General features: G+C 32.3%; 1 protein-coding gene across 1 annotated transcript; it reads left to right on the forward strand.

Moving 5' to 3' along the window:
- The first annotated feature begins 3668 nt into the window (after positions 1 to 3668).
- LOC132278743 (mitogen-activated protein kinase homolog NTF3-like) lies at positions 3669 to 7029 on the forward strand. Its single transcript, XM_059780610.1, has 3 exons — positions 3669 to 4080; positions 4917 to 5346; positions 6017 to 7029. The coding sequence occupies exons 2-3, from the start codon at positions 4921 to 4923 to the stop codon at positions 6713 to 6715; spliced, it is 1125 nt and encodes a 374-aa protein (XP_059636593.1). The 5' UTR covers positions 3669 to 4080; positions 4917 to 4920; the 3' UTR covers positions 6716 to 7029.
- The last annotated feature ends 8246 nt before the right edge of the window (positions 7030 to 15275 follow it).

The following is a 15275-nucleotide window of genomic DNA, read 5'->3' on the forward strand; positions in this document are numbered from 1 at the left end:
GCTGGCTTTATCCCACTTAACCTTTGCAAATGATTTACTGTTATTTTCTCATGGAAGTTTGTCTTCAGTTCAAACTTTGTTCCTGGCCCTGAATCAATTTCTGGATCTCTCTGGCTTAAGTATAAACCTGTCCAAAAGTCTTGTATTCTTGTCTGGAGTTGATCACCAAACCAAAACTGACATCCTTGCCCTCCTTCAATTTAATACTGGATCACTACCTGTCACTTACATCCAAAACCCTTACCTCAACTGATTGCACAACCTCAGTTGAAAGAATCACAGCAAAAATAAGGAGATGGACTTCAAAATTTCTTTCCTTTGCTGGTAGATCTGTCCTTATCAAATCCATTCTTTGTTCTATGCAAAGTTATTGGGCACAAACTTTTGTCCTACCCAAGTAAGTCATTGAAGAAGTTAACAGAATTTTGAAGAGGTTCCTTTGGTCAAGTCCTGAATTGAAGTCATCATGTGCTAAAGTTGCATGGGATATGGTATGTATGCCACGGATCAATGGTGGCTTAGGCTTTCCAAACTTGGAAATGACTAACTTAATTACAAATTTGAAGCATATATAGAAGTTATTTGCTAAGAGGAACAAAAGCCTTTGGGTTGCATGGACTCATAGATATTTAATCAAAGCTAGAAGCTTCTAGACAGTTAAGCCAATAGCTTTGAGCTCTGGTTTTTGGAGGAGGTTGTTAAAGCTGAGAGACATGGCAAGGGGTCTGTTGAAGCACAAGATAGGGAAGGGTACTGACACTATGATGTGGTTGGACTATTGCTTCCAAATGGTCCTATACTTAACCAAATCAACCTCAATGATGGGGAAATTCTTCAAGTGGACTTAAGAGTCAAAGTTGATAGACTAATTTCCTTAAATCATTGGGAAGTCCTTAACTCACTTGCTCAATCCCATTCTTTCAATCACATAATTTCCAATCTCAGCTAAAATGAGCTGCCAAACCCTTCCACTGAAATAGATTCAGTAATATGGCTACCTTCTCCCAACTTCACATTCTCCTTTGCTCATACAATCAACTACCTCCTTCCTCCTACCTTCAATTTTCCATGGTACTAGACCATATTGTTTAAGCATCATATCCCCAAACATAGTTTCATCACCTGGTTAGCCATTAAAGGAAGACTATACACTTTGGATAGAAAACCAACGAGGCACAAACATCATATCAATACTTGTTATCTTTGTTTTGCCAACTGTTAATCATTGTATCACTTATTTTTCCAATGTCAATACTCAAAGATAATTTGGTCATTCATTCAACACTCAATTGGGCTTTACATCCAACCTACTTCTTGGAGAGATTTGATCATTTGGTGCTCTTCACATTGGAATTCTAGGGGATTCTTGGTCCACAAATTATTGCTTTTTGCTGCTGTCCATTTCCTTTAGATGGAGAGTTATAATAGAGCTTTCAGAAACTCATCCTCATCCTCATCCCCAAACACTATCATCTGTTAGATTAAGAAAACGATCAGAGGGAGATTGGCTTCAATTAAGCTGAAGAAAGCAGCTGACTTGAGTAATCTTAACCGGATTGAAGACTTGCAGAAACTCTTCATGGGCGGTTATAGTTTGGCCTATGCCCAGGCTTTTACCACTAATTAGTTGTTACTGTTTTAAGTTGGAGATTTGTTGAGATAGCATATGCTTAGCTTATGTGGATAGTATGATTTGGTTTGGTGTGCATGTTAGCTTTGGTTTTGCTTGTTAGCTTTGATTTTGCTTTTGTATGTTGTTTGTATTTCTCTTGCCAAGCTTTAGCTTGTTAGCTTTAGTTTTCTTCTGTATGTTGCAACTTGGTGTCCCCAGACTTTGGTGTTGATTTGTACATTCTTTTATCTTATAAAAGCTTACCTTTAACTAAAAATAAAATAAAAATAAAAAAAGGTGCAGAAATCACTCTAATGACTAATGTATATAGCACTTTCATATCCTATTTGAAAAAATGTGCTTAAAACACTTATGTTCTTTTAAAATTGTGTAAAAATACCCCTCAATCATAAATCTGACATAAAGTAATGTTGTAATACACATTTTACTCTTCTGTTCTTCCAAAAATGCCTAAAAGGGTGTATGCGCGCTAATAGTTTCATAATATAGGGATGTTATGTGCACATTAACTATATTTAACCCACTTTTAATTATTTTCTCTCACCTTTCCAAAAAAAAAATTCTTTCTATATATTTACGCTAACAGTGTATTATCTCTCTTTAAAAAAAAAAAAAAAGTGTCACAATTGTCAGATTAATGTACTATATCATATGAAATGAAAATTGCAATTCCTTTTATAATTATAAACAAGAAAAAAATATATTCCGAATTAAATCTTAATATAGTTGTCAGTTTTCATTAAATATATAACTAAGAAATTAAATTAAAGATACTTATTCATTATATATAAAAATATACATTTAATTTTTTAAACTTTAGAATTTGCTATAATTTTACATACACACACACATATATATATATAATACTTTACATAACAACAAATAGATATTCACTCTTTATTGAAATAAATAAAAATAATAAATGGGTATCCAATCACTTACCGTTATCATAACATTCAAATCACGTTCTCAATTAAATTAACCTTTAAGATCAAAAGATTCAAAATAAGTTTATAAAGTGCAGAAATACCCCTATAATATGCTTACAGTGCGTATCACACCTCTCAAGTACTAAATGACCATTTTTGTCATTTCATAAAATGATGTATTTTTAAATAATATGTAATATGTGTATATAAGGTAATCTAGTCAAACTATAACATAAACTTATCAGGAGGGACTTATTTACTCTAAATTGAAATTTTAAGGGTGTTTTATGTACATAAAGGTGTGATAAATACTGTAAACATATTATAAGAGTGTTTTCAGCACTGGACTCTAAAATTTATTACAACATGAATAATTAACGGGATACACATCATGCAATTTTCTCATATTCAAAGGTCTTTAAGACTATTAGAGATATTTTATCTTAAACCCTCCACATTTTACAATTAGACTCCAATCTTTAAATTTTTAAAACAAATCAATAATTTTATGGATCACATATTCATAAATTACAATCATCTAACACACAAAAGTCTTCAAAGGAATAACAAACTTTCCCAAACTATGGGTTAAATTACAACTTCCCAACTAACAGAATGACCTCTACTTTTATTCGCTAAATAGTTTATTATCCTCGGTAATAACTGCTATAGAGCACATGGCAATAAAATTTATCGGCAAAAGACTATTTTTTAATTTATTTTTTCAAATGTTGAACAAACGCATACTACAAACTTACAAAATTCAAACTTTTTTTATTAATAAATTAAAAAGAATTCAAATTTATTATTTATTGTTATTATTATTATTATTATTATTATTTTGGATTTAGAGAAATAATATATATATATATATATATATATATATATATATATATATTATTTCTTCATTTTCTACAAGCTCATCACCTCCACACAAAATCAAAAGAGAAGATGCTTTGTTTTGATATTTCCCAACCCAAAAAAAAAAAAAAAAAAAACTAGACGGAGTCGTTTTATGAACATATCAATAAGAACGATGCCGTACCATAAGAAAGCCTTTGATATATATGTATTTATTTAAGTTAAAAATTATTAGCTGTCACTACGAGAGCTGAGGAGAGGTTAGCTGTCGTTACGAGGGTAAAAGAAGTGCTACGTTATGGAGAAAAAAATAATAAATATTTTACAATTTTATCTTTATCTCTGTCGTCTATCTCATCTCTAATTCGGTGAAGAGGGATCTGAAGATAATAAAAAAATGCTACTATTGATACTTAGTAGTGACAGTTTGGGTTTAATTGGAATTGAGAGAATTAGGGTTTTAGTTTTACACTAGTGGATGAGTTGTAAACGAGGATAGTGTATTCGTCGGGATAAATTGTGAATTTTTTCCTGTACTTGAAGAGCAAGATTAATACGTATTGTTTTGATTTGAGAGAAGAAGTAGAGTTCGAATCGATACAAACTACAGCATAACCGATTAGAGCAGAATTTTCAATAAAGCGTGTTGAGCACAAGGTGAACAACTAGGTTTTTATTTTTTTATTTTATTTATAATCGATAATGATGAATATATTGATAAATTTACAAATTTTCTTGCTTTAGAAATTTATTATTATTCAGGTGATTTGCTTTATGCTTTAGGTTTTTCAAAAACGTGTAATTTTTCTGAAATTTCATTATTTATTTCTCTTCACTTGCAAATTTCTTTATTTATCTCTGTTCACTAGTAATCTCTCTTTTCGTTAATTTGTTTTTTTAAAATCTATCTGGGGTTAGGGTTTTTATATTTGCATAATTGGGGTTTTTGTATTGCATAATTGGTGGAAGACTATCTATAAATTCAGGTAGTTGCCACTATTTAAACAAAAAGAGTTACCATTAATTCTGTAAAGTAATTACAATCCTTTTTCTCTCTCGTTTTTCTATTTAATGTCGTCAATTTCAATTCATTACTTCATTAATTTTGTTGTTGAACTCCCAATATAACTCGATTAGAGCATGCTTCCTGAAATAGGGTCATCATAAAGAATAAGTCATTAGTCAAGTGAAAACTTCAATTTAGGCATCTAAACTTTCCTTAAAAGTGGTGTTATATTTTTAGTAATGGCAACGTCTCAATTTTCTTTAACTTCTACAAGTCTTGTGGGGCTTCCATTTTTTTTTTTTTTATTTATTATTATTTTTTTTTGTAGATTGTAGTTTGTAACAAATTAAGTATCAGTTAACTACAACACTTAACTGGTTAAGTTACATCAAGAATTTGATCATTTTACATAAGTCCTTAGCAAACTAGTAATTAAAAAATAAAATAAAAACATGTCTTCACTATCCATATTTATGGTGATTTGCAGGGAAATGGCTGCAAAACCAGTTGAGCCTCCAAATGGGGTTAGGGTTCCGGGGAAGCATCACTATTCCATGTGGCAAACCATCTTTGAGATTGATACCAAATATGTGCCAATCAGGGCCATTGGTAGAGGGGCCTATGGAGTTGTGTGTTCTTCTCATAACAGGGAAACCAATGAGAAGGTTGCAATTAAAAAGATACACAATGCCTTCGAAAATTGTATTGATGCCCTGAGAACTTTGCGCGAAATGAAGCTTCTGCGCCATCTTCACCATGAAAATATTATTGGTTTGAAAGATGTCATGATGCCTAATGATAGGAGAAGATTCAAAGATGTCTACTTGGTCTACGAACTCATGGATACAGATTTTCATCAGATTATTAAGTCCTCACAACTACTTTCAAATGAACATAGCCAATATTTCCTCTTCCAGGTATGTGAAAACAAAATAGTGGCATTGAATTAATTATTTTTTAATATAATTTTGATGGTCGAGTTTTAAAAAGTGATTATGCATTAGTTTGCAATCTTAGTTCTATGAAGCTTCTGCAGTATTGCGAAAACGGATCAAAAGTTTTGAAGTTATGTCTGGTAGTATGAATTTTTTATTTATTTTTTATTTTTTGTAGAAAGGTATCTCATTCACATTGTTGTGTTGGTGATGAAATGCTGAAGTAGAGTATATCAATCCCATCTTGCTTATAATATAGCATATATTTATGTGATATAACGGTTTCTTTAGATGTAGTATTTTGATGTAGAAACTTAATTGCCCGCATCATCTTGATAATTATTGGTATTCTTTATTTGTATGGTTTTGTAATGATAGAACATTTTTTCAGACTTCACAATGAAAACTTTGGTATCCTATCAGGGATATGACATGAATTGCATTATGTGGTATTCTTTTCAATTACTGCGTTTGCCATCCTGTCAGGGAATTTGGATGTTGATCTCATGGAAGTGACTCCTTTTGTATTGTACATATTGTTTTCATTTTGTTTCTTAAAGGTGATTGATTTGAAGACCGCATACCATGTTATTTTCTTGTCTATTTTTTTTTTTTTTTTGGTTGTGAAAGTAATCCAGTATCTACATTGTAGTTGCTTCGAGGGTTGAAGTACCTCCACTCGGCAAACATTCTTCACCGGGACTTGAAGCCTGGGAATCTGCTCATCAATGCAAATTGCGACCTCAAAATTTGTGATTTTGGGCTCGCACGTGCCAGCACCATGGAGAAGGACAAGTTCATGACCGAGTATGTGGTCACTCGCTGGTATCGGGCGCCAGAAATCCTTCTCTGCTGTGACAACTATGGGACCTCCATTGACGTATGGTCAGTTGGATGCATCTTTGCTGAGCTTCTTGGCCGGAAACCGCTCTTCCCCGGTACAGAGTGTCTCAATCAGCTCACGCTGATTGTTAACATCCTTGGCACCCAGAGCGAAGAAGATCTAGAATTCATTGATTCTACAAAGGCAAGGAATTTCATTACAAAAATGCCATATACTTCCGGAACTCCCTTTGTTCATCTGTTCCCGAAAGCCCATCCTCTAGCAATTGATTTGCTAGAGAAGATGCTCGTGTTTAATCCGGAAAAGAGGATTAGTGTCAATGAAGCACTCCAACACCCATACATGAATGCACTATACGATCCGGGGAGCGAGCCTACAGCCCAGGTTCCAATTGATCTCGACGTAGATGAGGATTTAAAGGAAGAGACGATAAGAGAGATGATGTTGATGGAAATGCTTCATTACCATCCTGAAGGTGCTGCAGCCAATTTGGAGGTAAGCTCTTAACTTTTCCCCTCTCGGTTTTTGGGAGTCCACGGTTGGTGGTTGTGGGTATTTTGAGAGAGAGATCAGTTTATGTTTTTATTGTTAGTTCCAATAATCTTGAGGAGTAATGCATTAGCAGTTTGTGCTGTTAAAGCATAATGTTACTGATGTTCTCTTATGAGAGCTCTTTTATGAAGTTGTGTATCAGTAGGTGAGGTGGCCTCTTAAAAGTTGTATATAGGTGTGCTGCAGGAACTTTTTTGTACATTAACATTAGGTTTATGTATCATACTGTTATGAATGTTTGTGTTTGTATGAATCTCTCTCTTTGTATCTCTTTCCTTATTGGAGTATTGGACATACATATACTCACATGCATATGTTTATTATAACTCCATGCATATATTTGGATGCATATGCTCATGTGAATAATGGATTATGCATTTCAGAGAAAAAAAAAAAAAAAAAAAAAAAAAAAAAATGGGTCTCAAAACAGCCCTGAAACTTTGGAGACACAAGCTAAGCGCCATTGTTAGGTTATGTTTGGATGCCAAATTAAGATGAAACAATTTCATTTTATTTTAGCCATTTTGAGGACAAACAATTCCTTGGGGGCCATGCCCAAGGGTAAAAGCTCTAGTTGCACGGTGTCCGTTGTCGGGCAAAGGAAGGGAAATAATTTTATATATATTAATAGTAATGCAAAATACATGATACCTATCTTAATAATTGCAATGCAGAATGAGGCAAATTTAGGATGGAAGGTGCTGATTTTGTAGGTTTTGTGTTTTTAATGGTGCAGTGAGATTGTTTACCAATGTTGATGTTAGCAGGATGACAGGTTAGGTTAAGACATTTCATTTCTTGAAGTAATCTTTTCTTTTATGCATATTGAAAAATGATACTTCCATAGCACATTAAAGCATAAGTTTTTAGAGACAAAATTATCCTTAATCAAGTTAAATTAGCCTGATTTCACATAGAAAGTAACAGTATGTACATAACTTGAAAGTAGCAGAGAAAGTAGGTTTTCACCTACCGTAATTGTAGGTTTTCTTTTAGGGTCCATTTGGTTAAACGAAAAATTACCATGGAAAGTGAAAGAAAGGAAAATGAAATCAAGTTTCCATTATGCATTTGATTAGCAAAAAAAAATTTCAAAAAAGTTGTGAGAAAATACTATTTTGTGAGTTTGGAAGTGAAAAGAAAGTGATTGCAGTTACCAAAACTCCCCTTTTAGTTATAAAATTATTTTGTACTCTGAGACATTGCTCTATTTTCTGAATTATGAACAAAATTAAAATTTTAAGTTCAAAATGAAACAATGAATCTAATATTTAATAATTTTATATATGTGATTATGGATACAAGTTTAATTAATAAAAAATTTTGTTCCAAAAAATATTTAGGAAAAAAGATTGAAGTTAATATATATACTTTTAGTCATAAGAAAAAAAAAAAAAAAAAAAAAAAAATGTTGAGGCTAGCCTAAAAGAAATACAATGCAATGCTTCAACTAAATTAGTTTGATACATCTAATATATGAAGAATTAAAATTAAATTAGTTTGCTACATCTAATTACTTAGAGTCTTAAAGTCGAGAGAAGTTTATGTATAAAAAAATATATTTACAAATTAAATTGTAAATTGTTTGCGTAGAGACACTAATCCTAATTTATATATATATAAATAAATCTAAGTAGAGTGTTGGGTGAAAAATTAGAATTATATATCTATATATATATCACTCTAAATCATTATTAATTATGGAAAGAAAAAAATATTACAAAATTTTAATTTTTTATGCATGTATAAAGCTATATACAATCAAAATAGTATTACATTATTATATAAGCAATTTACAATAGAAGAGAACTGATCTATTAATGAAGTTTGTGGAGAAAGTGGCATGGGCAAAATAGGAAACTAAGATATGAAAATATTACTTTTTCGGGAAAGTAAAATTTTACTCTGTTTTTTTGTGAGAAACATTTTGAGAAAAATTAAGCGGTTACGAGAAAATTACTTTCTAAAAAATTTCTCTTTCATGCTTTCCAAACCCTTATAAATTTAAAAAATTTCTTTTCTTTTTTTTTCTTTTTATCTACTTCACGCTGATCAAACCAATCCTTAGATATTTTATACACAACTGTTACTTCGCATAGTAACAGTACGTGTATAAACTGTATCAGCCTGACATCACAGAGAAGTGGTGGTCGAAATTCTTACTGAGACGAAAGGGTATGTATAGACCAAATTCTTACCGAGTAAAGGGAATATGTAGAGAGAGAGAGAGAGAGAGGGGATATACTCAGTATATAAAGAGAGTGAAGTGATTCGTTTTTGGAGAGGAGGGCTGATATATTGTGAAACAATGAGGTTAGATTTGTCCTAACAGTTTTATGCTAATAACATGCTATTGAAACCACCAATAGCTTATTGACACAATGACACATACATCATCAGTCGTTTTAATAAATTGACACCTGCTCCTCCACTAACTACACCTACAAGGTTGTAGATAGGGACAGGGATGGTGCCCACTGCACAGTCCGATTTTGAGAAATTTTGGAACCAATTTGTTCCTACGGTTTTAGAAAATTTAAAATTAAATCAAATCATTTAAGTCATAAACCGAACTAGCCCAAATGGTTAAAAAAACGAGTAGATTCGGTTCCACTATTCTAATTAAATTTTATTTTCATATTTTCTTCCTCGAATTGTATATATAATAAAAATAACAGTAAAAATATTTAAATTCTCAAATCCAAAACTAAAATAGAGAGAGAAAAAGATAGGAAAAAGTGAATGAAATAGACTTAAAAGTTAAACTCTAAAAATTAAAATAAGGTTAAATCTTGCTGAAACTGAAAAGGGTGACAAATTCATGGTTGAAAATTAAGAAACTTAATTCGTTATTGTTGTTGGTTATGCTTGAGGCACACACACGCCGTGAGACTCAGAGATATATGAACTAAAAGTGAGAGAGAAGCTAGAGGAGGGATTATAATAAAGGATATCACCTACGGCAGCGATAAAAGATCGACAATGATGACTGAATTTAGAAGGTTGGGTGAGCAAACAAAAGAAAAAAGCGATAGTGGACAATTGTTGGCATGCACCTAAAAATAAAAACATTGAGAGAAACAAAAACAAATAAAAAAAAAAATATCAGATAGTGATAAATGTTGGCTCACGTTTGATTGTTATGTCGAAATCGCTTGCAATGTTAAGAGTAATATATATATGTATTATAAAAATTGGGTCTGGGCAGTCCGGTCCTTGTAGGACTCTAATTTGAAACCGAACTAAAAATTCACGATTCCATTATTTAAGAACTGTGACCGGACCGAACCGAACCGTTATGGAACAAGCCCAGACTGCCCAATTTGATTTGATCCGATTTGATTTTTCGGATTGACAGTTTTTTAACACACACCTAGCCCCATGGGGTTGCCCTACCAAGTCTCACCTCCGATTTTTGAGAACCGTTTAGCTTATTTGGATGGAGATAATTTTTACTAATAAAAATTCCCACGGGTTCAAAGGGGCGAGGGAGGTCATTCTGTCCCGCCCGTTTAAGTAGATAAATTATTAAATTATTATTATTATTTTATTGATATATATTGCCATTTAAAGTTTGTAATGTTGAATTTTATATTAAAATATTGATCATCCTTTCGTATGGACTTAGCTGTCCGCCACTACGTGTGTATAAGGAGCCTTCAATTTGTAAACCACCAACCATGGGCCGAGGGAAAAAATATCAGCCCAGTTGGCGGGCACTGATCAGGTTTTTGCTCCAACAAGAGCGGCCGAAGATTCTGGCCCACACCACTTTAACCTGGGACCCGATAAATGATTTGCTACCATTTGTAATAGTAGTGTATATGAATATTCAAAATTTAGAAAGGTAAATTAATAACTTTTTATGGAAACAAGACATGTCCCAAATATCATCTTAAAAATTCTTACTTTCCAAAAATGACATCTAAATTGAAATAAATAAAATACATAATAAGTATCTAAAGCCTAAAGGTATATTATGGGCAAATGGACCAGCGAAGGGTAGGTAAGCATTTCCAAGTCGAGGGCCTGTCGCTCTACTAGTGCGCCATTCCCAGTATGGAAAATGCTCCCTTTTTTTTTTTTTTTTTGGGATAAATCCAATATGGAAAATGTTGCAGGTCCCTCATGCTCGGTCTGTATCTAGTATCGGACCTGTTCAAATTTCAAATCTTAATGTATAAGAATATGTGCCCAAAAATTGGTTAGACGTAGAGACACCTACTACTCATTTACATATATTATGTGTTTTATTTCATTAATTGAAAACTCATGTGTTATTAAATTTGAAATCTTTTTTTTTTTTTTTTGGCACCTATTCTTTTTCTTATTCAACCATGTCATGTTAAGGCTCCGATTGACATGTTTTTTGTTTCTGCCGTTTTTATTTTTGGACTGTTACAGTTTTGATTTTGGTAACAAAAGTATGTTTGATGCGGCCTTATTCTATTTTATACAATGTTAAAACGTTTGGTGAAAAGTGGTCCAAAACTAGAATATCAAAAAATTATTTTTTCCTGTTCATGGCCCAAAATTATAACAGTAGCGCAATACGTGCTCGATAGTTTCACAGCAAAATATCGTTCTCAAACGTACTGCTTCCGATTTTTTTTTTAAATATTCCTACATCAAAAATATTATTTCTGTTTTAGTCAAAAATAAAACGTCTAAAATAAAGTGTATGCCAAATGGGTCATAAGCATTAATGTGACCGGTCAATTGCCCAATCAGATACGTATCTTGTACTCGTATTGTTAGAGAGCTTTCAACCATGCACCAACATTAGGGGTTACTCTTTTGATGGCCCACAAACTAGACTAGGTCGATCGACCATTAGAAAAAGGTTTTAAGATAAGGTGAGGCATGTATGGTGTGGTTCTAAGCTTTCAACCAAGAACCGATTATTTTTAGATGTATTTTCTCTTTATAAGATATTTAAAGTAGCTTCTTTTTTTTGGTCCCCGGGTGAGGAAACACTCAGTAGTTGTGAGTCTAGTGACTGTTTAATTCAATGAATGTGGGCATTAAATTTTAGGAAGATTTGGTCAGTAAGGTACTGCTAACAGCTTTCTTGATTATTTCAATTTAATTTCCCAATATTTAACTCGTGCATGGTAATTAAGATATATGAAATTACTCTATTATATATATATAATGTGCATGTATGCTGTATAATGTGGATGATAAATCAGTTCTGAACTTGATGAGAAGCTTCTAAGGCTAGCTTTTTGAAATGTGGTGTGATTGAGATGAATATATAATAAGATTTGAGATTTAAAGTAGCAAAAGAATATGGGATTCTTTGTCAGCTTCTAGAGCTCTCTTTTTTCTTTTTTTTTTTAGTACTAAATGCTTAAAATTGTTCGCATGATATGGAACATGGTAGCTTATATTAGAATGCTTTGATCCACCTTTTAAATGGTGGTGGTAATTGTTTGGCTGTTTTGCATTGACGGATAAAATCAAATGGGGAGCAAAGGAATCTTCACTCATCGTTTTCCTTTCCCTCTTCTTGTTGAACGTAGAACACCATAATCTCTTTTTTTTTTTAATCTTTTTTTGTTTTTTGGGAGTAAGTGAAACATTAAAATCAGACAGAGAATATGATATTCTTATTAATTTATTCAAATATGGTGATTAATGAAACAAAAATTTTCACAAACTCGATATCATTGTTGATATGAATTGATTTACATTCTTCTTCTCTTGAAATTCCAGGCAAAAAAAGAAAAAAGAAAAAAGAAAAAAGTGAGATATGTGTGTGTGTGTGTGTGTGTGTGTGTGTGTTGCCTTTGGAATGAAGCTAACTCATAGTTATGGGATCGGATAAGGGAATTCTCAATGTTAGTGGTGAAGTACAAAACTCGAGTGAGAAAGTTCAAACAACAGCACTAATTTCTTTACCTTTATTGTCACAATTACTTTATAAGACTGTTCCTCCATGCACATGCAACTAATACTTCAAATGTGATAAACCCTGGCTGCTTTTTGAGTTGTGACATGAAAGACATGAATTTCAAAGAGGAAAAAAAAGGCTGAAAATTAATGGATGCCATTGTCATGCACTCTTCAAAGCCATCACATGGAGAGGTACGTCTGGACCATATGGTTGGATTAAAAAAATAATTTATAATAGCAACGTTGGCAATGTTATGATCAATTCATGAACGTCACTATTGTTATTTTTATAGTCAATTATATAAACATTAACCACTCAAACTCTAACGCGCATGTACTTCCTTTCCCTCACTGTTGTCGAAAAGATCGTTACCAAACTTTGAATTTATGCAGAAAAATTGAACAAAAGGAAAAATTAGCAGTCTTCAAATTGAACTTTAAGAATATCATATATCTATGTCATTTCTTTATTTGACTTAAAACCTGTACCAGAGAAAGAATTGGTGTCAATCCCAATTGTTGATTAGGTTCACAGCCAAGGACAGAGACCCTAAAAGAATAAAACCTGCTATTATATACACACACAAATGTCAATGGATCCAATTGTTTGAATGAGAATCGCAATTAAGATTATATAACGATAAAAAGTTTATATTAAAATTCACTTATAGATCACACGCTTTAGTCAAACTATTATTAAACTCTTTGTTTTATGAAATTGAAACGTATTTTTACTAAGGATGTTAAAATCGAAATTCTACGTAAAATCGTTTTAGGTTCTATAAAATCGGAATCGTAGAATCGGATCGTAAATCGTAAGATTCTACCAATTTGTAAAAAAAAAAAATCAAAATACTTTCTTAAACATTATTGTTGGTAAAATATAGCAAGAATATGGCCAAAACACAAAAAATTGAGACATAAACCGAACAAAAGAACACAAAACATAAATCCTCAAATTCATCATCACCAAGTAGTCACAGACTCAAGTATGGACTATGGAGTATGGACCAAGTAGTTATTAATATGTCTTTGATTCGAAACAAATCACAACACAACAATAAAAATGAAGTCTTTCTTTATTTTTGTTTCGGAATTGACAAAAAATAGGTGGAAAAATATAATTCTTTATGTTTCTTGTACTAAAAAAAAAAAAAAAAAAAAAAAGAGAGAAATTAAGAAGAATAAAATAAAATAGAGGAAATTTTTGAAATTTTAAACAATACTTTTGAAATTCAGAATTGATCGTCTCTACATTTGAAGTTCCTTTCTTTATTTTTTATTTTATGTAATTAGGCTAAAGAGTTGTACTTTATATTTAAAATGATTAAATTTATTAGTCCAAAATTAATGGTAGGCTCAAATAAATTTGGAAAAAAGAACAAAATAACACGATTTAGTAAAATCAGTAGGATCGTAAGATTGTACAAGATTCTAGGATCCTACTTCCGATTTTATAGATCCTACTAAGAATCTACGTTTCATAGATTTTTGATAGGATCGGAATCGTTATGGCAACTTAGGATCATAGAATCGTAAGTTTCTAAGATCCAGAATCAGAATTTTAACAACCATGAATTTTTTACTCGTCTTATGATTTAAAGGAATTTGACATGAGACTGTTTTACTACGAGTAATTTGATGATATGATCCATGCATGATTTATGGTGTTCAAAGTCTACTAATTTTAAGAAAGTTAAATTTATGACAATGGTCATGAAGCATAGTCTATAGTCCAATGGTATAATTTTCTCATCTTCAAAGAAAAAGAGAAAGGAGTTCGAGTTCCGACATTGTTAAAAGAATGTGTTTTTACTTTACCATACCCTAAAAAAACCTATTCCATCTGAGCTTGTAACCGAATAAAAGTGTTATTTGTTTTCTCAGGTGTAATGCAACTGAAGATATAATGGTGATCGATGAGGCTACTGTGAAAAAACAGACAACTCAGAAAAGAGAGGATGATGATGATGATGATGATGATGATGCTGTTGCTGCATTTCAGGAGCCTCACTGTACCCATTGTTACCAAATGAAGAAAACACTACCCAACTCATCAGTGAAAGCAATATGGAACTCATGACTAGTTTGATATAAACACAAAAGTGACACTCTTGTTTCTTGTAACCATCAGCCAAAGCTGAAACTGACCTAACCCCTCCTTTTTCCCCGTTTTAGTAGGCCCTTTATCGGACCCTACAAACCGACCACTACCGCCCTTTCTTTATGTTACTGCATCAGCTGTATGTATAACGCAACGTTCTCCCTCTCCCTCTCTCTCTCTCTCTCTCTCTCTCTCTCACACACACACACACACACTGACACACACACATTTAATATTGGTAGAGCCACCAAAGTGAGAGATTTTATATGTTTACTCTAGACTCTAGAGTCATGAGTCTGGGAATCTATTATACAAGAGACAAAGTCCAGTGAGTAGCGTATGGTTAATACTTGGCGGTGGCTTCCTTTTGTTTAATTCGTGGCCTACCTTACAGCTCTCATTATTGCGTATATTTGTGTGATAAGCAAGTGCTGTTTTTATGCAAATGGTATTCATATCCTTGCTTTTGGGACACAACTTTTTATTATTCAATGGGTCTAATTATGCGTCTTC

The sequence above is a fragment of the Cornus florida genome, unplaced genomic scaffold (genome assembly GCF_030987335.1).
Source record: "Cornus florida cultivar Cherokee Brave unplaced genomic scaffold, ASM3098733v1 CherokeeBrave_3.0.0_Hap2_Chr10, whole genome shotgun sequence".
NCBI classification, from domain to species: domain Eukaryota; kingdom Viridiplantae; phylum Streptophyta; class Magnoliopsida; order Cornales; family Cornaceae; genus Cornus; species Cornus florida.